Here is a 16,096-nt window from a genome sequence, read left to right as displayed (position 1 = left end):
TTTCGTTTCCTTACAAATACTGCCACCTTCCATATACGGACATTTCCTTTCTGTGACGTACTGCATGATGCCCTCCAATCAAAACGGGGAACTCGAGCCATCCACGTTTTGAGCCAATGGTTGGGCCGGATCCCCGCGGAGGGGCGGGGCAAATGTTTGGTTCAGGAAGAAGTGATTCGGGGAGGATCATCGTTAGCTATAGCTGTTTGTAGCTGAGCTGGAATGAAGCCGAAAACTGCAGAATAATTCGCTTTTTTTCAGGCGCAGCGATGATCGTTTGACACCGAGAATGGACATCAGTTAACAATGACGGGGGAGAAGAAGAAGAAGAAGCGGCTGAACCGCAGCATTCTTCTGGCAAAAAAAATAATTATAAAAGATGGAGGAAGTGTGAGTTAAAATATTTATTTACCGTCGTTAGCTCGGCGAGGAGCGGTGAGGGAGGACGCTGGTGTCTCCGTCAACCATACGGGGGAACGCGGGCTTCGATGGTGTCTGTCCGGTAATGCTGGAACCGTTAAATTAAGGCTGGTCGGGTGGGGGCGCGGGGGGGTTAGCATTTAGCGGCCTGCGTTAGCTAACACGTCAGCTCAGGCGGCGCGAGCTGGCCCACGGACACGCCAGCCCCCCCTAAAGAAGGCCATGTGGCCCCCGTTTCTGACACCTTCAACATTATTTCACCGGATTTACGTTCAAATGTAATCTAAGGGATTATATTGCGACTGCGTGACCGTATCTTTCAGCCACGAGCCTGCTAGGTCAGGATAAGCTAATTATTAGCTAATGTTGGGCTTGTTTGTTTGTGCTGTTTTCACAAAAACAATGAGCGTCTCGTTTTTTTAGGTAAATATCAATAATTATACTCAGATCATAAGAAAAGCGCTTAAAATTAAAATGTATGAAGTTGGCGTGGTTTTAACGTTAAATGTTGATATTTGTGTGTGGTTTATTAAAGCGTGACAGTCAACATGGATCTGAGAGATTTCTGTTTGTTTACGGTTTCCTCCCGGATCCCTGCGGCCTTCCCGCATCATGATACTCTTTCAGGGTCACGCCAAAGGTCAAGGGTCAGGGAGGAAATGCGGGAGTTTTTTTCTTGACCTGGACTATTTCTATGATGGTTTCAGCATCCATTGAGGAGTAAATATGAGTTAAAGTCTTTCTGATGCCTGTTGTTCGCAGAAACTCTTGGAATTGACTCTGTATTCTTAGAAGGTTTGGAGCACACACTCCTGTTTAAGGTTCAAATATGTAAACATGTCAGACAGAAGTAATAAAAACATTCAGCAGTTATGCACACATTAGTACAGAAAGAAATACAATTTAAAACAGCTTTTCTCAATCTTTCCCCAGGATAAAAATGGAACTTTTGTTTTTTATTTGTGGGATATTTCTTTCCTTTTCCAAACCATTTCAGAAGTACCGTAGTAGTATTGTAGTATCAGAGGGTGTAATTAAACTTCCTCAGCCTGTCAGATTGGGATTAAGAAATACGATTTTCAAAATTAAATTGTGTGAAACTGTAATTTACGAAATTCAAAGTAACAACAACTAAAAGCAGAAAAAAAACATGAACTGTATGAATGTGTGGACTTGTCTGTACATTGTGTGGTTAAATACTAACCTGAACCTCTCAAAGAGTCATTTGGATCAGCGTCCCTCTGAGTTGAAAGCACAGGGAGCCAAAACACTAGATGTGTTAGAAAAAATGTTTTTGCTGATATGTCGTAATAGTTCATTTGGCAATACTTGTATTGATTCAAAATTTTATCAGCATATTTATTTATTCATCTTAATTATTTGCATTATTTATGAGCGTGATGTTTCCTTTGATCTTTTGTCCATTTTCCACAACCTTGAATAGACTTTTCTGTCTGTCAGACACCAGAGTTAAGATGAAGGAGATGATGGAAACAGATTCACTTTGATGCAGACTCCTTTCTATTTATTTATTTTTCTTTAAATCCAGTAAACCCAATAAATTATTTCAATTTTATGGATGACAACTATTTTTTATTAGGAAGCAGCTGTTAGTTTGTCTGGAATCATAAGCAGTGAGTCTAAGCCCCGCCCCCACCTCTCTACCTGTTCGTTGTTTTCCCCTGTGTGCACCCCCCCCCCCTTCCAGCGTGTTCTACACAGACAGCTCATACGGTCATCGTAGCAGCAAGGTGACAGGATAGTCGGGGCGCCCTTTGGGTGGTTTTAGGTTTTAGCCTAGGGCAGTGCTTCTCAATTATTTTTTGCAAGGCCCCCCCTAGGGAAAAGAAAATGTGGGGCGCCACTATTTGAGAATAGAGTTCTTTTTTTTTTTTTGGGGGGGGGGGGGGGGGGGGGGGGCGTTCATGTGTCCCCTACGGGATCACCACTGACCGTCTTTCCAGAAAAACTTTCCATCCCATAACAGACTCTGGTCGGCGTTCACAGATGGAGACACGCCCCCTCCGCGCTTTCACACGGCTGTCCTCCTCCTGCCCGCTCGCTCTACCTGTTGGTGTTAAAGGCACCACGACACCTGAGAACATGATGGTTAAACACAGAGAGCTGCAGCACAGGGAGGAAAGAGCCGCACGGCGGTTAGCGCCCCCTGGATTAAACTGATCCCTCCTATTCGGGCTGCTGACAGAACCTCTATAAAGTTGAATCGGTGTAAATTCAGTGAACTAAATGCTTTGACAGTATAAAGTCTAAGAGCTTAAAGCGGCAATCAAACGTCTGCATGCAGGAAGGATGTTTCATGACAGAAAATACATAATTTCTGACATATTGTTCTTTGGTTTTGTGCTTTAAATGTATTTTATTTATTAGAGTTACAGAAGTACTGTCCACAGTAGGGCTGCAGAATATGAAGAAAACTCATGATTTGCGGTATTATGATCAATATTGCAATGATGAAATAACTTGTGATACATGAAGAAATGGCAAAACAACCAAAAAAGCAACAGTTGAATTCAAAGAGGACCAGTAAGTGAAATTACTCTCCAACTGACCTTCGTCTGCATAGGAGGCTCCTTCCGATTGATCAAATGCATAAATGGATTTATTTGATCCGTTAAATACTTCCAGCTCCCATGAGATTGTTTTAGCACACTTAAGGTAACCTTTTATCACAATTTTCACCGTCTTTTGTGATATGCACAGCTTGATATCGCGATAAGGATACATTTGTAATTGAGTGTGCAGGCCTAGTCCCCGGTGGCTTCAAACCTTTTTATGAAAAGCTGGATTGAGCTTCTAGAACTGGACAGTGTCCCAGATTACAGCATTGTTATTGACATATCTAAACCTTTTGCATCCCAGATTTAGTATGAAAACAAAACTGAATTAACAGTTTTTTACATTTAAACTACACATGTCATGAGGGGCGTTGTATTCATTATAAAGGTCCTTCTGAAGATCATATATTTTTCATGTTAAGGTTATGTTTCCATGAACAAATGCTTTAAATATTCCTGAAAGTTTCTCTTTTATTTATTTCTTTTTTGCATCTTTGGCTCCGCCCAGCCTCAGGGAATCGGCGAGCCCAGCGTCTACCATGCTGTGGTGGTCATCTTCCTGGAATTTTTTGCCTGGGGTCTCCTCACCACCCCGATGCTCGCGGTAAGCCTGCTCTTCTTCTGTCAGAGGTCTGCATGGCGTCTATGTTCTCCTGACCGGACTCAGCTGCTACAACGCAGAGTTTCCGTCTTTTCACATGTTTATCCAGGGAGCAATGAACCTGTGGGGCCTCAAACATTGTGTTTGAGCCCCAGGGGTTTGTTTGAAAACCTTATCAGCGGGGGGGGGGCACAGTTCAGAGACGAGTGAACCAGTGTGGCGTTTCTCGTCCGTTCACTGATGGGGGGGGTCAAACACCCGATTATTGCTTGTCTGCCCCTCTGATCCACAACACAAACATTTTTGTGAACAAACCTTTAAAAGGTTTAGTTCGGTTCTCAAAATGAACACGTTTGACTTCAATCAAGTTAGTTTATTAAAACGCATTAAAAAGATTGAAAACTGACCGAAATGTACAAGTTTCTCTGAGCTTTTGTGTTCTTCAACACATCCGCCTAAAAACAGCTTGAGATGAGGTGATTATTCATGGTCCCTACAGAGCAGATGGCTTGAAGTTGTTTGCCAAAAGACCTCATTTTTAAATGACAGGGACAATAACATCCTGGTTTTCTGCCTCCAAAAGTGACCAAACCTTTCAGACATGAAGTGAATCAGCGACTCGGTGCTGAAGATGAGCAGAGCTGCTTACAGGCAGATTCAGCGTCTGGGTCTTCTGGGTAACGGAGGAACAAAAACAAGCTGCTGTGGCTCAGCATCAGGACCTCCAGCCGTCCTGGATGTGGCTAACGGCGTGGCGAGAACCTGTTGATGTTCAGCACGTTCAGTTTTTGGTCTGATACCACTGCTTTTGAAATCCTGAGTGTTGTTTCTCCGTTTGATCAGAAAACTTCACTTATCCCAGGAGGAATCCCCCATTTCAACAGGATCAAATAAAGAGAAAGACGGAGCAATGCAAATGAACGGCGTGTAAAAGGAAATGTAGACATTCCTGTCAGCTGAGTAAAGAGGTTTTCATGGAATGCATTCACAGGAAGGAAAGCTCAGTGTGTCAAACCGCCATCATTTTGTAACCAGGAAAAGGTTTGAAACTGGTTTCTGAAGGGACTTTAGATCAGTTTGTTAGTTGGGTTCTAGCGTGGACGCATGCAGGTCTTCCATTGATCCTCAAGCTGTGGGTTAATGTAGCTTTGGTTTAAATGCCAAACGGTGTCTGCTCCAAACCGAACTTCAGCGCGGGACGGCTGCGATGCTGCCGGTGCTTCAGACGCATAAAGGAAGCGTCTGTACAGAGCCGCCTTCATCAAGGAAGTGCGGCGGCGGCAAAGACGCTGAGTGAGATCAGAAAGGATGTGGCTGCAGATCAGGGAGTGAGGCGGAGAAATGATTGAACTCTTTGAAAGTGCTGCCATAGCTGCTAACTAAATATGACGGAGCTGCAGCCACATCTGGGCCTCACTCCTGTCATTGCTAAAGTGTCATCTTCAGCTTTCTCCCCAGTTTTTGGTCATTTGTTTGTTGTTCCGCTGAAACTGAAGGAAATGATCCTGTGTTTGCAGTTTCCGGCAGTATTTGTGAATCCATTTGTCTCGTCTGACTTTGCTTTCCAGGTACTACGCTCGACATTCCCCCAACACACCTTCCTGATGAATGGCCTTATCCATGGGGTGAAGGTAAGAGCCAGACGAACACACCTGTGTGACCGTGTCCAGGTGACCCACGCAGCAGCACAGCTGCACGCCTGAAAACAAGAAGATTTCATCCGTGCTCGTGTTCACATGGCTGTAATATGAGGTCATTTGTTTTTCACCTTACAAGTTGGTCATGGCTCTTCCTCTAGTTACTTTTCATTCTGGAATGATCCTTCAGGAACATCAGAAACCTTTTTCTGCGTCCTGATGCCCCACAGAGGAGGCAGAAAGTCAAACCCGGCGGGCGTTTTCCGAGCGCTCTGCTCCCTCTTCTGTTTCCTCCTCTAAAAACAGCAGAAGAGTCTCTGCAGGTTTGGAAGCTTTAGCCTGAATCGGTTGGTTTCTTTCTCCCAGCTGCCAGAGGAGCGTGCACGTGGGACTGCACGTGTCCAGCCCTGTTACGAGCACTCGTGCTAAAAAGCAGCAGCCCCCCTTCCTTTTTCAGGCAGTATTTTCACTGTAAAGGCTGAAGTTGGCGTCTGTTTTTTTCGAAGCTTCCAGTTTCTCTTGACCTTTGAGGGTAAATGTTTCACGTAGGAATGTGATTTAGCTTTTCTTAACCCACACTCACAGCGGAAGCTACAAAATCAGACGCCAACTTCCGCCTTGCCCAATCTTTAAGGGGTGACAGGAGAATGTATTGTCTGAATAACTTTATTAGCAGCAACCTTGTAACATTAAACAGTCGGTTGATGAATATTCTGTTATCATGGTCTGTGGGAACACCTGTCACAATAAATCCACTTCAGAGGGAAGACTTCTGGTTTTTGTTTGTTAAATGCAGCTTTTATTTTGAAGTGGAAGGCTCTTCTTCTCTTTCCTGTTTTCTACCAGAAGTAAACGTTTCAAACGCGTTTGTTTTTTGCTAACTGTGCTAGCTGTGTTGCCGCTTGGATGGATTTTTCACACGTGACCAAGCGACTCGACCCGAGTCCAGAATGAGCTGGATGTGGAGAATCCAGTAGTTTTTCAAAATAAAACTTCCCTCAGAATCAGATTAGAAATAAAACAGAAAAGGTGTAGATCAGGTTTTTTGTTTTCTGTAGTGCGGTACTAACCGTCCCACGGACCGGTACCGGCCTGGCCGTCAGCCGGGGGGTCAGGCACCGCTGTTCCAAAGGATGAAGATGAACTGAGGTCACATGTTTTTAAATGGGAAACTAGATGGTTATTACCTGTAACTATAGCATTGCTTCAGTGAGAACTGGCAGAGCATCCATGACCTTTGTTCCTATGTTTATGGGCTGGTTTTCTCCTTCCGTGTCTTTAGGGTTGATGGTTAACTCAGCTGTCCGCTCATCAGCCCGTCTGTCTGTTTTGGTTCTTCTTTCCAGGGCCTTCTTTCATTTCTCAGCGCTCCTCTGATCGGAGCGCTGTCCGATGTTTGGGGACGCAAGTCCTTCCTGCTGCTAACAGTCTTCTTCACATGTGCACCCATTCCACTGATGAAGATCAGCCCATGGTGAGAGCAAACGCTGGAACGTCACCTGGAAGTAAAGCGCCGTTCTGTGCATGCAGACAGAACGGCGTGCTGCTCTGCGGTCCCTGCACTGACGCCTTTTCAGCACGGACTGTGAAAGTCTTCGTCTGAAATGTGAAGGTGGTCTTTTAAGGGTGGAAGCTAAAGCTGTCGTCTCCTGTAGGTGGTACTTTGCCGTCATCTCCATGTCTGGAGTTTTCGCCGTTACCTTCTCGGTGATCTTTGCGTATGTGGCTGACATCACGCAGGAGCACGAGAGGAGCACGGCGTACGGTTTGGTGAGAACATTTCTGCCTCTCCTTCACATCACCTTGATGTTCTTCCACTGCTGACGTCCTGCTTCTCCCGCAGGTGTCGGCCACCTTTGCAGCCAGCCTGGTTACCAGTCCAGCCATCGGCGCTTACCTGTCTGTGGCCTACGGCGACACCTTAGTCGTGATTTTGGCCACCGCCATCGCCCTGCTGGACATCTGCTTCATCCTGGTTGCCGTCCCCGAGTCGCTGCCAGAAAAAATGAGGCCGGCGTCATGGGGGGCGCCCATATCATGGGAACAGGCGGACCCCTTTGCAGTGGGTGATGGTTTCCCAGTTCGTCCACACAACTTTGTGATGTGATTACTTCAAGACGTGTGCATTGAACTCCATGGAAACCTTTAATGACAGAGTTCATGGCAAAACTTAGACAGAAAAGATGGAACCCAGAGCTTCAGTTCCTGTGTTTACGTTCTGTCTGCGTCCGTAACTCTTCCATCGTTTATGCAGTTAATGCGCAGACATGCAGCACTTTCCTCAGTAACGTGTTGCGTGTCGCTGCAGAGCTGAAATGAGGAGCCGCTGATCCGCTTTGATCACATGAATGCTCAAAGACCTGAGGCAGGCGTGTCCAAAGGCTCCTGTGGTAAAGTCAATCATCTGCGGCCCCCAGCACTTTCTAAGAACCGTGTGTCATTTCTTGATTGTGATTGGCTGGATGATGTCACAAGCTGTTGTAAACCTGTGGATACTTGACTTGGTGACGTCACAAATATTCCTGCTTCAGTTTTGGAGAGCTTAGCGCTGACATCAGTCAGAGTACTGGTTCCAGTTCTGAACCTGGACGGGGTTCTCCTCTCCAGAGCCCAGCCTCGGTCTGCGCGGTTCTAACGTGTTTGCCGCCGTACTGAGGGGAGCCGTTGTGTTTTCTGTTCAGTCTCTGCGGAAGGTGGGCCAGGACTCCACGGTGCTCCTCATCTGCATCACAGTGTTTCTCTCCTACCTCCCTGAGGCCGGCCAGTACTCCAGCTTCTTCCTCTACCTGAAACAGGTGAGCTCTGGAAACCTTCAGCCTCGGTGGTCCCGGTGTTTGTCTGAAGAATGAGTCATCTGTAACCTTTAGACCGGTTCTTTATCTCACAACCACCAGAGTCTCTCAGTCCAGATGGTATTTTTGATAGATTTTAAATTTAAGTATGGAGTTTGCATTCTTCAGTTCGTCTGATAATAAATTCCACATGTTGACCCCCTGAACAAAAATACTATTCCTTAATGCATTAGTTCTGACCACTTTGTTTTTAAACATATTTACCCCGAATGTCATAATTATCAACTTTTATTTCAATCAAACTCAGTATTTTGGCAGGTACACATTGTTTTTTAACTTTAAACATAAAAATTCCAGTTCTAAGATCAACTAAATCCAAAAATGTAAGTGCCTTTAATTTAGGAAATATTTGTTTTGTGGATTGATTGTATGAAGAGTGATTTACAATTCTAACAGCTTTTTTTTGCAGAATAAAACTAGGTTTTGTGTTTGACTTGTAACTATGCCCCCAGATTTCTTAACAATAGGTCAAATAAGGACTTATGAGGGAACAATATAGAATATATAATGTAGCTGTGTTTAAAAAATACTTGACTTTATGTAGGATGGCTAATGATTTGGACAATTTAGAGAGAACATGCGTTATGTGTGGTTTCCATGATAATGTATGATTCAAAATGATTCCAAGAAATGTTATTTATTTATTACTCTTTCAAGAACAACATCCTCAATTTTTAACTCAGAGATGTTTTCCAGTTTTCTATATCCAAAAATAATGTACTTGGTTTTATTTTTATTTAAAGACAGTTTGTTTGAATCAAACCATTGTTTGATTATGGATAATTCTTATTTTATGTCTGAAAGAAGCTTTTCCAGATTATCTCCTGATAGATACAAAGTAGTGTCGTCAACATATAAAACACAATTTAACAAATCAGAAACTTTACAAAGGTCATTTATGTACAAAATAAGTAATATAGGACCCAATAGGGACCCCTGGGGTACTCCACATGTTACAGGACACATCAGATGTTTCGTTATTAAAATAAACATACTGACATCTGTTAGCAAGATAACTTTCTAACCAGGAATACGCTATTCCTCTAAAACCATATTTCTGTAGCCTACTAAGTAACATAGTGGGATTTAATGTATCAAACGCTTTTTGAAGATCAACAAAAAGGCCTACCGTAAATTTCTTCTTCTCTATGGAGGAAGAATTATGATCAACCAGCTGCATTATAGCCATTGAAGTAGATCTGCCAGCCCTAAAACCATATTGATCCTCATGCAATCAATTAAACTTTCCAATGAAATTATTCATTCTTTTAACAAATAGTTTTTCTAATATCTTGGAGAATTGAGATAATAGTAAAATTGGTCTGTAGTTTGTAAATATATGGCGATCTCCATTTTTAAAAATTGTAATAATTTTTGCTGTTTTCATGTTATTTGGGAAAATGCCCTCCCTAAAAGACATGTTAAATATATGAGTTAGTGGTTCAACAATGAACTCAACTGTGTTTTTAATTAATGGCATATCAATGTCATTCCAATCTTTGGATCTTTTATTTTGAAATTTTCTAGTATTTCATTTGTACTAACCTCAGACACAAACATTGAAAACTTGTTTGGTTTGGTAGCTGACCCCAGTCCCAATGTTAGAGTGCCTAGGACAGCACAGGGGTCAAAGAGCCGCTCAAGCTCAGGTGGAAAAGCTGAAGGAACTCCTCAGGAATCAGCGGAGGACTTGGAGATGACGAGCTGCCCTCCATTTAACCATCACATTCATTCAGTTACTGCCAGTTTGAATGTTTGGATTTTTCTGGCTTCATGTTAAAGAAGATAAATGAATCAAGAGGCAGATGGTGAAGAACAGGGCAGCTTCCACATCCGTGGCTTTAGCGTGTTTCTGGGTCATGTGGATGTGTTTCTACAGCGCGGGTAACGTAAGCATGCCCCCCCCCCCTCTCTCTCCAGGTCATCGGCTTCACCTCAGAAACAGTGGCGGCCTTCATTGCAGTCGTGGGGATCCTGTCCATTCTGGCTCAGGTAGAGTTTTCCCCGACACCGCTCTTTCTCCAGTCGTCCTTTCTGCTGTGGTGTCGGCACCACGGGGAACCTGGTTCCCCCCACCGCGCAGGTCCACATTCCCATCATGCTTCAGTAGCTGCATGGTGTGGCCATCAGGGTGGATTTGTCTGTTTCTGTTGTAAAAAGTTCTTTCTCTGATTTCAATCCACCTAAAAAGCTAAACTTGTAAATAAGAAGTAGAGGATTCCCTCGTTTATTGCAGGGTTAAGGTCTTAAAATCAGCAAAATCAGATTCTGGATGTTTTTAAGGCGGTAAAACTACATGATCCACTCTTCTCACTTGTTTATGAAGCCAAAGTTCAAACTTCCATAGACGAATAAGTCCAGGATTAACATAAACAAAGATGTGATGGCGATCAAATATTTATGTGGATTTAGCAAAAGGAACATAGTCTGCAGCAGGGAGGAGATTGATTGACAGTGGTCCATAGCCAATCAGGACGCAGGCCACTGGGCTGTAGGTAGAAAAGCAATACCGCCAAACGGCGAGAGGTGAACTGTGAGATAACGAGACGCCGCTGCACAGCCAACGTTGGATCTTCTGCTGAAATGTGTATCTCACTGATGTTTAGCTTCCCTGTTTCCGTGTTTGCAGAATGATGGAGCGTCAGACGCAGCTCTGTGTTCTCCGTGTTCTCCGCTCATTCGCCTTTCAAGATTCTCAGTGCTTATGTTTCAGTCACGTGACTCCTCCAGTTCATCCCAAAAGCTCAGACAGCTCTAGACGCCCGTTTGAGACTTTAGCGTGTTTCTGAAGGAGGTGCTGCCCGGATTCCTGAGGAGGCGAGCGGAGATGAGGCTGCTAAATCGTGAACCTTGTGAAAACAGTTTTGTGTGGTCCTCCTCAGACGGTTGTGTTGGGAATTCTGATGCGGTCCATCGGGAATAAAAACACCATCCTGCTGGGCCTCGGCTTCCAGATCCTCCAGTTAGCCTGGTACGGCTTCGGCTCCCAGCCCTGGTGAGTACATCCCAAATCCGACGGCTCCCTTTCCCCTCCTCAGCGGGACCTCCTGCCTCATGATTAAACTTTTATTTTGCTTTTGCATCACTGGAGGAAAAAAACCCTCCAAATGTGTCTTTGATCTTTGTGTTTTACCACCAACCCGCCACTAGAGGGAAGCACAGCCCTAAAATATGTTTCAGCCGCCTGACAGGAAGGCGTTTTTACAGGCTGCCGCTCAAAAACATTTCTGCAGACTCCAAACTGAGCTTCATCTTCTGTGTCGGTCCTCCAGAGAGGAAGATGCTGACTTGCAGCTCCTGTAGGAGCAACCCAGCCCCAGACCATCACTTGACCCCCGCCGTGCATTTCTATCCGTGTCTCTGTTCTGAAACGTTTCTCCCAGGAGTGCTGATGTGATGATGGCTGTTTGCCGTTTGTTCACACCCGGCCGCCTTTCTTCATTTGAGCGATTGTGTGACGCGGCTGTTGTCGTCGTGGCGATGAGCGGTGAAACGGAGGCGCTGCGATGCGATGCAGGCTGTCAGAAAGAAGGAAGTGAAGCGTCTTGGGCTCATTCAGGCGCTCTGCTTCAGTGTTTATGGAGAACATGGCTGTTTTTATTGTTTTGTTTTTGTCTTTGCTTCCGTTTTTGAAGCAGCAGTTTGAGCGCCATTTAGGCACCAGAACCGTTTCAAAAGTACCGGTTGGGATCCGGTTCACACGGTACCCGTCCCTGGTCTCCTAACTGAAGGTCAAACATCTTAGCTTAGATAATTGGAGGAGAAAGCTTCTGTGCTTCTTACGCCGGCCTCACATGGAAACCTTCTCTGGCTGATTGATTCTGTTTGTTCTCCCCGCAGGATGATGTGGGCAGCAGGCGCCGTGGCAGCCATGTCCAGCATCACCTTCCCCGCCATCAGCGCCATCGTTTCCCGAAGCGCCGACCCCGACCAGCAAGGTGAGCCGGTCGGCGTTAAGGTTCTGAAAGTTGAGCGGCTTTGCCGTCTGTTTTAGAGCCGCGTCAGACGATCTGCAGCTCTGTCTGTAACCATGGTAACCATGCTGTGCTACCTGCGCCATCCAGGTGTTGTCCAGGGGATGATCACAGGAATCCGGGGGCTCTGTAACGGTTTGGGGCCGGCTCTTTACGGCTTTGTCTTCTACCTTTTCCACGTGGAGCTGAACGACACGGACGGCTCCGGGAAAGGCGCCAAAGTCAACATGGCGAACCCCACAGACGAGGTGAGCTTCAACACCCACCCACCCCCCCCCCCCACGCGTGTCTCCTCACGCACCCTAACAGCCTCCGATTCCTCCTCTCCAGAGCTCCATCATTCCGGGCCCCCCCTTCCTCTTCGGCGCCTGTTCGGTGCTGCTGTCCCTGCTGGTGGCGCTGTTCATCCCCGAGCACACGGGGCCCGGCGTGAGGCCGGGGGCCTACAAGAAGCACAGCAACGGGGCACAGAGCCACTCCCACAGCCCCCAGGGGAGCGGGGCGGAGGGCAAGGAGCCGCTGCTGGAGGACAGCAGTGTATAGCCCCAGCCGAGGGGGCAGCGACCCCATTCCACCCCCCCCAAAGGCCCCCCTCCACACTTTGAACCACACGGACGCATCTCGGGCACAGACGGGACTGAAACGCTTCAGATCTGTGTCCACAGCACAAGAGGGGGGGTCCTCCTTTCCCCACGCCGGGCTTCTGGAGCGGCTCCTGTGGGGGGGGGTGCCGCTGTTACAGAGTAACCCCCCCCACATTACAGAGGACCTGATCACGGCTCCGTGTCGCTCTTGGTTCAGAAAGAGCCGGAGTTCCCCTGATGATGATGATGATGATGGTCTGCAGCTCCCAGAGGGGAGTGGTCCTGTGGGGGTCAGCGGAGCTCCTCTGCAGATCAGGGGGGGGGCCCAAATCCCCGACCGGAGACCAGGTTCTTTGCTGAACTGTTTTCAATGTTTACTTGCCAATCTGTAGGTTTCTAGTGGGTTTGCGTTGTATCTGTTCAAACCGAAGCGCCGTTGTGTTTTTACTCCACAAACAGATGTTGCCTTCAAGTGACTTCAAATAAAAATGAACCCGAATGACGACCGCGGTCTGATAGGCTCTGGAACCCCACGCTATCGCTCCCATCGGAGCTCTGACGCTTTTACGTCCTCCGAAGCCCCCACCCCCGTGCCGTTAACCACCGTGGGGGTTCGGCTGAGTCCCATGACCTCTGAACCGCTTTACTCTGGAGCTTCCATATCAGAAGACCGCCGAGTCTATCGTTGGGTTCAGGAGAACGCCGGCCGTCCTGCTGCGGGAAAACATGCCACGTCACAAACTGGCATTTAGTCGAGGGGGGGGGGGGGGGGGGGGGCAGCCAAACGAGCGCTTCTGTCTGCTAGCTCCTGCTCTAATTGAAACCTTTCACAATAAATGGTGACTCTGCCCCCCTCTGGGGGGGGGGGGTTGTGTTCTTCGCACTCTTCTGTCGGCAGTTTCCCCACAAAGCAAAGAGCGACCCCCCCCACCACCACCACCACCAGTAAACCCTGACCGAGTCCAGAACCAGTGGGGCTCCTCTGTGGAGGTGATGCTGCACTGGTGGGCGTGGCCTCCTTATGCTAAACGAGATGCTGAAGGAAGCATCAACGCTTTCCATGTTTGCCCCCCAGTCACAGTGAGGTAGTAACTTAAAGACCCCCCCACCACCACCACCACCACTATAGTGGACTTGGGCTTTAAAAAGTATGAGAACCGAGTTCTGGATGGAAAGCATTTTGTAACAGCAAACGTTTCGGGGGGGGTCCAGCATCACCTGTAACCCTGGAGACCCACTCTGAATGATCAGACATTTGTGCCAAAGCAGTTCTTGTGGGGTCTAACCCCCCCCCCCCATGGTGGAGTCATATCATTTCTTTGGAGGATCAAACAGTTTCTTTTTTTTTTATCTTTTGTTTCTGTGAATCTTCATTTGACAACAAGCATTTCAAACCCCTCCCCCCCAAGGTGGAGCCGGACCTACGGAAACGCTCCCCCCCCTCAGAGCCCGCCTCCACAGCATCGCTGGTGTCCAGCAGACCTGAGGGGACTGTTTGGCCCCGCCCCCCCGGGCTTCAGAGCAGTCACCTGTACCTGCAGCACCTGTAAATAGGGCTCAGACGGCCGCCGCTGTTGTGAGCTTTTCATTGGTCGGTTGCAGATCGCTCTTTCAGTACATGGTGGTTTGTGGCCTGACACCCCCCCCCCCCTCTCTCTGTGTGCCTAAAATTAGCCAAGAAATGAAAATGGTCATGGTGGTTATTCTGTACATACGGGAAACTAATGATAAACTATTTATTAAAGGTTTATTGTACGCTTTATGTTTGTCTCTTTTTTTTCTGCGTTTTTTATCTAAAGATGTTTTTTTTAAGTTCCACTCCGATCATCTTCTGATCTATTTTCCCAGCATCCCCGGTGGTTTTGAATTAAGAAGACCTTTTTTTTTTGCTGCCAAAATCTAAACCTGTCATTTTCCTAGAACATAGTTTCTGCAGAGCGGCAGGAGCTGATCAGAACTTCACCTCTGAGTTGTGGGCGGGACCATTAAAGCTGAGCAACCCCGCCCCCTTTCCCGTTTCAGATCAGGGAGGTCCTGCCCCCCCCCCCCCCCCCCCCCGTCCATTTTTTTAAATGAAGAAATACTCAGAAATGACATTTTAATCTTCATTTTCTTTAGAAATGCCCTCCATCGTCAGAAAAATGCCCCAAGAACACCTTTTTCATCCGAGTGGGTCTTCTGATCCACCAGAGCTGTAAACCAGGCTCCTGCTGCTTTTCCTGCTGAGTGTTTGATCAGTGATTCAATACTTTTGGCTGCCTTAAACCTGTTTTGGTGTATTCAAGAGTCTTCCCTGGGCAAAATGCAGAAAGGGAGCTCAGTGCTGGGGGGTTTTGAAGGAGGTGGGGGCTTCATCCTAGTTTGGGTAACATTCGACCAACCCGGCTAACAGTGAATCCAGTTTCATGCTGCATTCTTCTCATGGTGGCTCTAAAGTCACGGTGAGGAACGTCTGCTCAGACTTAGCTGGAGGTGTTTCACACTTGTTGATCCTGAAGGCATCGTCCAAGAGAGACTCTTCTTTTCTGTCCAGCGTCCTGACCTGCAGCGCCCTCTAGGTTCCTGCAGCGTCTTCCCCTAAGAGATCAAACCAGACGTCTCAGAATAAGCTGCATGTCTGCATCTGCTTTTCTCTGCAGGAATATGATGATGTTTGCAAAAGTGGAGCAGCAGGTGTGAGGAGGCCTTAACCTGGGATGAAAAGGATAATAATAAAGGGCTTAACATAATCCAGGCCCATTGTTTGTGAGGAGTCTGAGGATTGACTCACTGTACCTCACCAGCTCAGAGCGCCGCTGATGCTCGTGTAAACCTCAGTGAACATGCAGAGGAGTAGAAACTCCACAGCTTCGGGCTCCTTTGGTTCCTCTGTGGTTCTGCTGAACTTGGGGATGATGGGAAAGGGTGGCGGTGCAGAGAAGAGAACGCTCAGAGCGCCACATCAACAAACAGGCTCCAGCTTTCTGGGAATTAGGGCCACAAAGCCTGGTGTGGATTAGCAGCCCTCTGGCAGAGCGGGGATTTGGCCCGTTTTAACGAGACCGCCTCCACTCCCCGCATTTCTGATGACCTCCTCGGAGTTTAGTGAAGTCAGGAGCTGCTCCGGGGCCTCCCTGCTGCTGGGTTCATGGTGGAATGCATTGTGATGCAAAGCGGCTGTCGGGTTGCAGACTTCAGGGCCCGTGACGGAGCGCTGGCGTGAAAAGGGGCCACCGCTGCACGAGTGTCCATCCACCCAAAAGGGGATTCGAACTCAAACGAATGTCTGAGGAAGTCTGAGCAGCACCGGCCTCAGAGGTGGATGTGCTGGCGCCCGGCGGCGTCTTTCCCCTCACCAAGGTGTTTCCTGCTGGCGTCTAGGAAGAGCGTCAGGATGAATCGTGTGTGAACCTCATTGTTCCTGCAGTCATGGTCATGGAGGGGGGGGTCCTGCCTCCATCACATAAGCAGAA

The 16,096-nt window shown here is 47.2% G+C and overlaps 1 protein-coding gene across 1 annotated transcript; it reads left to right on the top strand.

The window, feature by feature from the left end:
• Positions 1–153: 153 nt before the first annotated feature.
• Positions 154–14,406, top strand: mfsd14a (major facilitator superfamily domain containing 14A). The gene is made up of 12 exons (XM_023964765.1): positions 154–390; positions 3,505–3,600; positions 5,166–5,228; positions 6,581–6,708; positions 6,890–7,004; positions 7,078–7,296; positions 7,916–8,029; positions 10,007–10,078; positions 10,969–11,081; positions 11,927–12,024; positions 12,151–12,308; positions 12,391–14,406. Exons 1-12 carry the CDS (start codon positions 307–309, stop codon positions 12,601–12,603), a joined length of 1,473 nt encoding a protein of 490 aa, XP_023820533.1. The 5' UTR covers positions 154–306; the 3' UTR covers positions 12,604–14,406.
• The last annotated feature ends 1,690 nt before the right edge of the window (positions 14,407–16,096 follow it).

This window comes from Oryzias latipes, chromosome 17, assembly GCF_002234675.1.
Source record: "Oryzias latipes chromosome 17, ASM223467v1".
NCBI lineage: Eukaryota > Metazoa > Chordata > Actinopteri > Beloniformes > Adrianichthyidae > Oryzias > Oryzias latipes.
This window is presented reverse-complemented; position numbering and strand designations above follow the sequence as displayed.